The 11,311-nt window shown below is 37.7% G+C and overlaps 1 protein-coding gene across 1 annotated transcript in view; it reads right to left on the reverse strand.

Moving 5' to 3' along the window:
• LOC122814299 (heat-stable enterotoxin receptor-like) overlaps positions 1-10,556 on the reverse strand; it is a 436,605-nt gene extending 426,049 nt beyond the window's left edge. The window contains exons 1-2 of the mRNA XM_044086889.1: positions 10,503-10,556; positions 10,166-10,252 (exon numbers count right to left, since the gene is read on the reverse strand). Of these exons, the coding sequence (XP_043942824.1) occupies positions 10,166-10,252; positions 10,503-10,556 (141 nt within the window). The remainder of the gene's footprint in view (positions 1-10,165; positions 10,253-10,502) is intronic.
• Between the last annotated feature and the right edge of the window lie 755 nt (positions 10,557-11,311).

The raw sequence follows: 11,311 nt of genomic DNA on the forward strand, positions 1-11,311 counted from the left end.
CCAACTCCTAGCTGAGTTCCTTCAAATCTCTGCTGATACCATTGCCTACCCAATTTCCATTCTAATCAACCGCACTATATCATAAGCCTGTATTCCTACCATCTGGAAAACATCCTATGTAATTCCCTTACATAAAGGTGGTTCCTCTACTGAATACTCTAACTATAGACCCATAGCTATACTCTCCCCTCTGGCTAAGATCACGGAGAAATGTATTCATAAACAATTCATGCAATATCTTATTCAGAGTCACCTAATGGCTAATACCCAGCATGGTTTCCACCCTCATCATAGTACCACCTCAGCCCTAATGACATTTACCAACACCGTAAACAATAACCACAACAACAACCGAACATCCTCTGCCCTCTTCTTGGATCTTTCCAAGGCATTTGATATGGTTGATCACCAACTTCTAATTCGTACCCTGCAAACTTTTTGCCTAGACTCTAATGCCCTCCTCTGTTTCTCATCCTATCTAAAAGAGAGACAACAGGCCGTTCTCTGGCAATATAAGCTTTCCAAACTACTACCAAGCACCCTTGGAGTACCTCAAGGGTCCATATTAGGTCCACTACTATTCTCAATCTTTATTAATGACTTGCCCACTGTCATTCATAACATCAGCTGTATCCAATATGCTGACGACTCCACCTTGATCTGCTCTGCTACTACTCCCACTGAGTTAGAGACTGATACCCAGACTACATTTACTACCATAGAAGATTGTCTCTCCAACTGCCAGCTTTTACTTAATCCCAAAAAAACGAAATTACTCCTTTTTCCACCTACCCAAAAGTATGTAACCTTCAACTTTACCATAAATGCAAAAGATGGGACACTTACCTCCCCTGACTCTCACACAAAATTGCTGGGAGTCATTATTAATAATAACTTAAAATATGACCACCATGTAAATCAAACCATCAAGAATATCAATAGGAAAATTGGGTCACTGTATAGAATCAAAGCCTTCCTCACTCCAACAGCCAAGGTGGCCACAGCCCAATCACACCTCCTTTCAAAGCTCTTTTATGCATCCCCCCTTCTCATTAATCTTAATAAAACTAACCTTAACAAACTTACAACTGTTACAATCACATTGCCAGGTTTGTAACAGGCTTGCCTTTTAGAACCCACCACTGCATCAACCTTAAACAGCTTGGATGGCTGGAACTATCTAATCTTATTCAATATAATGCCTTGATTAAGACTAACAAAATCCTCCACAGACATGAAAATACACCAGCCCTTAGTAATTTCATCCTCACCTATAACAACCCAAGACTGCTCCATTCCTCAAATAAGCTGCAAATTCAGATTACTAAAATTAATAATGCTGCTGGTATTGCCCTTTTCGCAAACTCGATAGGTCGAATCTGAAATCCACTACCTTCTGAAATAACCCTGCTCCCCTCCCTAGCCCAATTTAAAACTGCAATTAAACAACACCTGGTATATAATTGGCAATGTCATTGTGATAAACCTGGCTAAACTACTCATTGGAATGTTATTTACTTATTTACCAGCAACTGTTAAGAGTCTCCTACCTCTTCCAGAGGAATTTTAAGCTGAAATATAACTTTAGGCTATTATGAACCTGTATACTCATTTCTGTACTCTTTGCCAATGAATTTGTAACTATTGTTATTGTTAGCTTTATTTGTGTATTTTTTTATCATTATTTTTATCTGTATTGTTTATCCTGGAGCTTTTCTCCCCGGGCCTCCACTGAAAATGCACTTTGCTCCAGTCGGTCATTCCCAGTCAACAAATGTAAAATAAATAAAATAAATAAATAAAATAAAGTAGTATAATGACTAAGTAATACTTGGTAAATGCACTTACCTTGTACACAAGCTGTCTTTACAATAGTAACAGAATTATAACGAATGAATGCAACTTTAGCTAAGAGTTTAAAATGGCAGCCTATGACCTTAAAAGTGAAGTCAGAATATGAATATTTACAGCCAGACTAAAATCACTGAAAAAAAGACTCTAATGGTGGAAGATGGAAACTATTATGGCATATAGTGATATGAAGGAAATGAAAGGTTGCTGCCAGAATGGTAATATAATAGTCGCAGGAAGTAGAAGAGTATTGTCAGAGTGAAAACACGTGTATTTTATTAAGTGAGAGGAAGCGGTAATAGGAGAGAAATGAAAAAATACCAAACAGGCAGGATCATCTCCATAATCAACCTAATTGAAAAGTGAGATGAAATGGAGTTAGTATGCTCCACATACTGTATTTATGGATATCCATTTGATATATTGTCAGTTGTCGCATCTACAAACTCTTTTCCAGTAAAGCATATCCATATGCTTTAAGTAAAAGTACACTGGTGGAAGCAGGTGCTCAACATGATTCTTTTTAGTGTAAACCAAATTTATTAATCTGCTATTTGTCTGAAGACTTCATCGGAAACAAACAACCACATAATAATGCAGCCATATTTAAACCACATTTGTTAAACAGTTAACCAATAGGAAAACACTGATGTTAACCCTTAATGCATCAAACAGAATAAATGACAGATTTTCTACACTTTAAAAAACGTTTGATGTTTACAGCTTCATGTAAACCAGGAGGAAGGTGAACAGCCAACCAAATCCACTCAACTTCCTTCTTTTCAACTTAATTCTTAAAATCACCTCCCCTTAAGTCCATATGTACTACATCCAAAACAGAAAAAAAAAATTTCTTAAAATTGGAACATTTTACAGAATGCTTGTACAGTACATTATTCTTATCATGTGTCATAATAGCATATACACATTCCCTAATTCTAGTACCCAGACGTCTGGTGGTCATGCCAACATAAAATGCTGTGCATGATGTACATAAAGCAACATAAACAACCCCAGTAGAGGAACAATCAAATCTAACTGGCACTTTTATAGTTATATTGCAATGTAATAAGTCTATGAAGGGACCCTCAGAAATAAACCTACACATCCTGCAGTTCAAACATTTATAAGTACCAAAAACCTTATTAGTACAAGGTGTTATATTTTTCATATCTGAAAATTCCAGCAGTTGTTTAATGTTTCCATTTTTCTTTTCTACAAACTGGGGTCTATCCCCTACTTATTTTGCCAGGTCCTCATGTCCTAGCAAAATTTTCCAATTGTTTTTGACAATATATTTAATGGTCATAGAATCCACCATCATGTCCAAACAAAACCTTGAAGCAAAATGGGAGTTTAAAGGTTTATCTCTTGCTTCATTGGTAATCTGTTTACTAGTGAAACCATGTATAATAATGGGTGGAAATTTATTTGGTCTAACACTAATAATTTCATCCACTGTACTGTTAAGTAGGTCCAAGCTATAACCTCTTTCCAAGAATAACTTCTTGATAAATTCTATTTCATTCAAAAAATCTTGGTCATCCCTGACCATCCTGGAGGTTCTAATGTACTGGCCATGTGGAATGTTCCTTTTAATGTATATAGGATGCCCACTTTTAAAGTGGACATAGCTGTTACTAAAAGTTTCTTTTCTGTGAATTCTAGAAATAAATTTGGCACCATCTCACTCTAAATCTATGTCCAAAAAGTTCATAAGAAGACCGTTTCCAGTTGTAAATTCTAGAAAAGTACAATTATTCAATTCTAGCATAAAATTATTCAAATCAAAATCAACTTCTAAAACAATAAAAAATAATCATTGACAAAACGTCAGTACATCAAAATATTGTCATACATAGAAATGTGTGGTAACAATTCTTTCTCCCACCATCCTAAAACTAAATTAACAATGAAGGTGGCTACTGTCACCCCCATTGCTACCCCCTTCTTTTATTATTTATTTTATTTTATTTATTTTACATTTGTTAACCGGGCTAGTCTAACTGGATATATTTCCATTTTCAGCAGAGGCCCGGGGAGAAAAGCTCCACATAGAGACAAATAGTTACATAATACAGAAAAGAATAATATGAGGAAAATAAGTTTAAAAATACTACACTCTACGAGTTTAATACATAATGTGTATATGATACAAAGTTAAATTAAACAATTTGGGGAAGAAAAGATAATTGGCAGGCAAACAAAGAAAAAAGACATTCAAAACGTAAAATTGTATTGTATACTAGAAAAGAGTAGAGAAAGGCAGGACATCCTTTATAGTGAAAGTATTATCATGGTAAAAAAAGCTTTGAGAAAGGTGGTAGGCTACCAGGGGAAGGGAGTGGGAAAGAAAGGAGATAGAGCAAATTTAATCAGGGTTAAAGCAAGAGCATAACCAGTGTTTATTAAGGTGTAATTTGAGTTTCTGCTTAAAGAGAGCCAGGGATGGAATGGAGGTAAGTTCAGTAGGAAGATGATTCCAGTACTTACCAATGGTGTTGGAAAAACGGGAAGCACCAGCAGAGTTATTGGTTTTAGTTAAAGAAACAAGAAGTTTATTTGAGGAGCAAAGAGAATTCAGGTTGGTATAAGGAGTAAAGAGGTTAGATAGTATTGGATTATTATTGGGATGGTAGAAAATCCTATGGACAAATGTGAGTTGGGAAAGCAGCAACGAGTTTTCAAGTTCAAGCCAGTGAAGTTGTTGTAGGTTTAGACAGTGATGAGTTCTAAATTGATTTCCGGTAACAAATCTAGCTATACTATTATAAGTGTTAGACAGTTTAGATAGATTACTTTTCATTAGGTTACTATAAATGGGTGATGCATAGAGAAGAGTGGAGGTCAGATGAGAGTGGGCAAGTGTAGCTTTGGCTGTAGGAGTTAGGAACATTTTGATTCTGTATAAGGAGCCCAGCTTTCTGTTTACAGTTTTAATAGTATTATTAATGTGATTATCAAAGGTAAGGCAGTTATCTATCTATCTTTTGTTTGTAAAACTTAGTGGTGAAAATAAAATAATTATTCACTAATACTATATCCATTAAAGTTCTATATAGATATACTTGATATGTGTCATAGTGCCCATATTTTTGCAAAAAATTACTTAAAAATTCTAACCCTTCTTTTACAGGAATTGACGTATAAAGGGAAAAATGTCCACTGTAATCATGGTAAAAGAAGGAGTGTTGTCAGAAATTTCTGACCTCACATAAAATTCTCTAATTTGGTTAAGAAAATCCCATGAGTCACGGATATGAAATTCCAGTTTCTTAACCAATGAGTTGAAAACATAATCAAGAAACAGAGAAATATTGTCTGTACTACATCTAGGCACAGAAACTATCAGTCTAAAGGGGGGATTCTGAAGTTTTTATGTAATTTAGGGATACCAAGCATTACACCTATTTTTGGTTCATCAATATGCAAAAAATTTAACAATTCCAGATTAATATCAGCATTTATTAATAACTCATATAAGATATCACATACATTCCTATGACTTTTCAACACATCACATTTTCTAACCTCTGTATATTCTAATTCATTACTGAGCATTTGTTCAATTGCATTAACATAACTCTCTTGTGTCATTATGACAATCCTCCCTTGTCTGCTTTCATATATCTAAGATGAAACTCTTTAAATCATTTAGTGCTCTAATTTCATTCTGACTTAAATTAAAATCACATTTTTAGATTTATTCTTACAACATTGCCTTATTTCTTCTTCACAACTTCTTTTGAATACCTTGATAGTATGATGTAGAATCGGGTTATAACTGGAAAGTTTACAGAACTTAATCTTAGAACTGATACCATTCAAAATAAAACTTAAATTCAGCTTCCTAACATACTTTTTAAAGTCAACAATAGTTCTAGTTTCATTAACACATTGACTAGGAACAAAGTTCTAGCCCAAGTTTAAAATTTTGTAATGAACATCTTGCAAACAAACATTAGACAAATTATAAACATTTCCAAAAGTCTTTGCATTTATTTTTTTGATGTTTTCTCTCAGCACTTCTTGTTGTAGCTTCTCTCTCAACTCCTGGTGTTGTAACTCCAGCTCCTCTGCCTCAAAAAATTACTATTGCTGAAATTGCTTTTTATAAGCAAGGTTAAAAATTATTTTCCAGCTTTACTGAAAAAGGAAACCAACTCATGGTAGAAATGAGTGTCCTTGCTTACACCGTTGGGAAATTTATAAAATCTCAAACCCTTCTGTGTGATGTTTAATCTTAGACAATGTTCAAAGTACTTGTTCTCAATCATTAAACCACGAAAACACTTTAAACACTTTTTCATTTCATCAAACAGTTCAAGTAAATTGCCTCTATTGATGTGGCTCTCCTGTTTATTCCCAATAATTTGAAATGGGTCATGATTGTCATTTAAAAAGAAAGTAACATCTTTGAAAACTTCATTTCTTATGGAATTTTGACCCATAACAGTTGGAATAATTCATAACTGGAACATCAATCCATTTCATTCAGTCTATTCATAACATTTGCCAGGGTGTTTTGTAACTCACCCACTGCAGAAGTCAATTTGTTTAAAGCATTTTCATGCATATTAGGTATCAAATGTACCATCATGTCCATCAACTCATCATAAGAAGCACCTGCCATGATTTATTTGGCAAATAAAACCACCAACAATAAAAAACCGAAACAACCAGGAACCAGAGAGAAGCAACCAAACAGTAAAAGTACACTGGTGGAAACGTGCTCGACACGATTCTTTATAGCGTAAACCAAATTTATTAATCCACTTTCTTACTGTTTAACAAATTTGGTTTAAATATGGCTGCATTATTATGTGACTTTTTGTTTCTAATGAAGTCTTCGGACGAATAGCGGATTAAAAAATTTGGTTTACCCTAAAAAAATTGTGTTGAGCACCTGTTTCCACCAGTGTACTTTTACTGTTTGGTTACTTCACTTTGCTTCCTGGTTGTTTCAGTTTTTTGTTGTTCTATATCCATAAGCTTACATGATTGCGTAAATTTTATTCCCAGTTTATAGTTATACTGGATCCAGTGCTTTATTGCATGCTTAAATGTATGCAATTAGAAACTGATCGGAAGTCATATTATTTATGACAGAATAAAGTTAAATATATAGAAGATCTTTAACAGACGGACATTTTCATTCATTTTCAACAGAGAAGTCAATAACCCAGCCACTAGGGATGCACAAGCCAGTGCATTTCTTCATGCCAATCCCAAGCCCAGATTTATGGGGAGGGTTACATCAGGAAGGGCATCTGGTGTAAAACTTTTGCAAAATAACATATGCAGACAATACAGATTTCCATACCGGATCAGACGAGGCCTGGGTTAACAATGACCACCACCAGTACTGTTAGTCAACAGGGTGTTGGTGGAAATTGGGCTACTGTTGGCCAAAGGAGAAGAAGGGGGGAAGGCATGTCTGAAGGCAGGAAGAGTGGAGGAAGGTTAGGTGTGTGGTAGTGAGGGTAGGAATTTTGAATGTTGGCAGTATGACTGGTATAGGAAGAGAGCTAGCTGATATGATGGAGATAAGGAAGGTTGATATACTGTGTGTGCAACAGACCAGTTGGAAGGGGGAGTAAGGCCAGGTGTAATGGAAGTGGGTTCAAATTGTACTATCATGGTGTAAATGGGAGGACAAATGGGGTTGGGGTTATCCTGAAGGAACAATATTCCAAGAGTCTATTGGAGGTGAAAGGAGTGTCAGATAGAGTGATGTTTATGAAGCTGGAAATTGATGGTGTGATGATGAATGTTGTTAATGCATATGCTCCGCAAGTTGGGTGTGCGGTGAATGAAAAGGGAAAATTTTGGAGTGAGTTGGATGAAGTGGTAGTGAACATATGAAAGGGTGAGAGAGTGGTAATTGGAGTGGATTTCAATAGGCATGTTGGTGAAGGGAACAGAGGGGATGAGGAAGTGATGGGTAGGTATGGCGTTACGTTGAGGAATGCAGAAGGTCAGATGGTAGTGGATTTTGTGAAATGAATGGACATGGCTGAGGTGAATACATATTTTAAGAACAGGGAGGAGCATAGGGTGATGCACAAGAGTGGAGGAAAATGTGCGCAGGTGGATTATATCCTGTGTAGGAGGGCCAGTCTGAAGCACATTGAAGACTGTAAAGTGGTGGCAGAGGTTAGCCAGTATAGAATGGTGGTCTGCAGGATGATGTTGGTGATCATGAAGAGGAAGAGGAATGTGAATGTGGTGCCAAGGATCACATGGTGGAAGTTGAAAAAGGGTGATTGTGAGGTTTAGTTCAGGGAAGAGTTACGACAGGCACTGGGTGGCAGTGAAGAGTTACCAAATAGCTTGGTAATTACAGCAGAGCTGGTAAGGGAGACAGCTAGAAAGGTGCTTGGTGTGACATCTGGACAGAGGAAGAAGGACAAGGAGACCTGCTGGTGGAATGAGGAAATACAGGACAGTATACAGAGAAAGAAGTTGGTGAAGAAGATGTGGGATTGTCAGAGAGATGAAGAAAGTAGACAGGAGTATAAGGAGATGAGGCATACGGTGAGGAGAGAGGTGGCAAAAGCTAAGGATAAGGTGAATGGAGAGTTGTATGAAAGGTTGGACACTAAGGAGGGAGAAAAGGACCTGTACCAATTGGCTAGACAGAAAGACCAATGTGCAGCAGGTAAGGGTGATAAAGGATAATGAGGGAAACGTACTTACAAGTGAAGAATGTGACAAGTGCGAAATGTGTGTTGAGCAGATGGAAAGAGGAAATCTGAGGGGCTGATGAATGAAGAGAATGAGAGAGAAAGAAGGTTGGATGAATCAGGAAGTACAACAGATTAGCAAAGAGGAAGTAAGGACAGCTATGAAGGGGATGAAGAATAGAAATGCTGTTGTTCCAGATGACATACCTGTGGAAGCATGGAGGTGTTTAGGAGAGATGGCAGTGGAGTTTATAACTAGATTGTTTAATGAAATCTTGGAAAGGGAAAGGATGCCTGAGAAGTGGAGAAGACGTGTTTTTACACCAATTTTTTTTTTAAGAATAAGGGTGATGTGCAGAGCTGTAGTAACTACAGAGGGATAAAATTGATCAATCACAGCATGAAGTTATGGGAGAGAGTAGGTTATGAAGGGTGGTGATAATTAGTGAGCAGTGGTATGGTTTCATGCCAGGAAAGATCACTACATATGTAATGTTTGCTCTGAGAGTGTTGATGGAGAAGTTTAGAGCAGGTCAGAAAGAGTTGCATTGTGTCTTTGTGGACTTAGAGAAAGCACGTGACAGGGTGCCTAGAGAGAGTTGCGGTATTGTATGAGGAAGTCAATAGTGGCAGAGAAGCATGTAAGAATGGTACAGGATATGCACGAGGGTAGTATGACAGTGATGCGGTCTGTGGTAGGAGTGATGGATGCATTTAAGGTGGAGGTGGGATTACATCAAGGATCAGCTCTGAGCCCTTTCTTATTTGCAGTGGTGATGGACAGGTTGACAGACAAGATCAGACAGGAGTCTCCGTGGACTATGATGTTTGCGGATGACATTGTGATCTGTAGTGAGAGTAAGCAACAGGTTGAGGAGTCCCTGGAGAGGTGGAAACATGCTCCAGAAAGGAGAGGAATGAAGGTCAGCAGGACTAAGAAAAAATATATGTGTATGAATGAGAGGAAGGATAGAGGAATGGTGAGGATGCAGGGAGTAGAGTTGGCAAAGATGGATGAGTTTAAATACGTGGGATCAACAGTTTCAGAGTAATGGTGATTGTCAAGGAGAGGTGAAGAAAAGAGTACAGGCAGGGTGTAGGGGGTAGAGAAGTGTGTTATGAGTGATTTGTGAAAGACAGGTCCCAGTAAGAGTAAAAGGGAAGGTCTACAAGAAGGTAGTCAGACCAGCTATGTTATATGGGTTGGAGATGGTGGCACTGACAAAAAGGCAGGAATCAGAGTTGTAGGTGGCATAGTTAAAGATGTTAAAAATTGCATTGGGTGTGCAAAGATGGACAGGATTAGGAATCAGTATATTAGTGGGTCAGCTCAGGCTGGATGGTTTGGAGACAAAGATTGTATTGGTTTGGACATGTGGTGAGGAGGGATGCTGGGTAAATTGGGAAAAGGATGCTAAGGATAAAGATGCCAGGTAAGGGGAAAAGAAAAAGACCTAAGATAAGGTTTGTGGATGTGGTGAGACAGGGCATGCAGGTGGTTGGTGTGACAGAGCAAGATGCAGAGGACAGGAAGAAATGAAAACAGCTGATCTGCTGTGGTGACCCCCTAACGGGAACAGCTGAAAGGAGCAGAAGCTCAGTATATACATAATTATTTTCAAGCTTACCTTTACAATGTCATACATAACGGATATTTTGAACTCCCAGTCCATGAAGGTAACATCAGGGTATGAGATTCTATCCTTGAGGACATTCTGTTAAAAAATATAGGAGAATAGCATGATACGAGAGTGGCATGAGAGTAGCATTACAAACAATCAAAGTGTTAAGGAAATATTGACTACAGTTTTTAAGAATCATGTGAAAGAGCATGACATACGACTGCAGAAAAATACTGTCCACCTCTGACTCAAAATATAAAACATTTGTTTGTTTCCTCTTAGTAATTCTCATATTAAACTGATGTTGTGACCAGGACATTAGCATGTTAAATTTTATACTTACTTGGTAATTAATAGAGTAACCAGTGATGCTGTCAGGTATAGACAATTTATTCATTTTTAAATAATATCTTAAATGAAGAATACTGGGCCTTTCCCAAACAATACAGCTCTCTAATATGGAAGGGATAACTAAAATCTTTAGTTTATGAGCAAGAAAAGTCTACTTCTTTAGCCAGATCTGTTTTTTTTTTCCTTTGGCAAATAGCCAGATGTGATGACCCTGCACTAGCCCAGTAATCAAGGAGTCTCAATCCTCACCACTAACACCAGTGAGGGACGTGCACATTGGGAAGATGACAAGTACACACACAGTAAAGTACAATTTCCCTTAAGAGCACACAGAGATCACAGACAGCCTGGGGCTGGTTTCTCTCTCTCTCTCCAGATCCCCAATAAGACTCCCCACTGGCACAGCTATAGGGTTATGATCTTAGCCGAGTGGTCAAGCCAAAGCTTCCAGCACCCTCTCTGTCCAACCAGTGCTTCGTGTCCCTGCCCAAGTAGCTGACACACACACACACACACACACACACACACACACACACACACACACACACACACACACACACACACACACACACACACACACACACTTTGAGATCTGATTTATATAAAAGAACACACAGATACTTCTGAGGAAGGCTGGCACAGGTTCACTAGCTATGCTCCCTTCTGCCTAGACTATAAGGTAGAAATCATTGTCACCAACTGCCCTTTATCAACTACTATAAGGCCCTTACAAAGGGTGACCAATTCTACTGTGTAATCTTGCTATTATCCAAATGGTAAGTGTGTCCCACACTAAGGGTA

Source organism: Protopterus annectens, chromosome 1.part1, assembly GCF_019279795.1.
Source record: "Protopterus annectens isolate FY-2018-M chromosome 1.part1, PAN1.0, whole genome shotgun sequence".
Taxonomy (NCBI): domain Eukaryota; kingdom Metazoa; phylum Chordata; order Ceratodontiformes; family Protopteridae; genus Protopterus; species Protopterus annectens.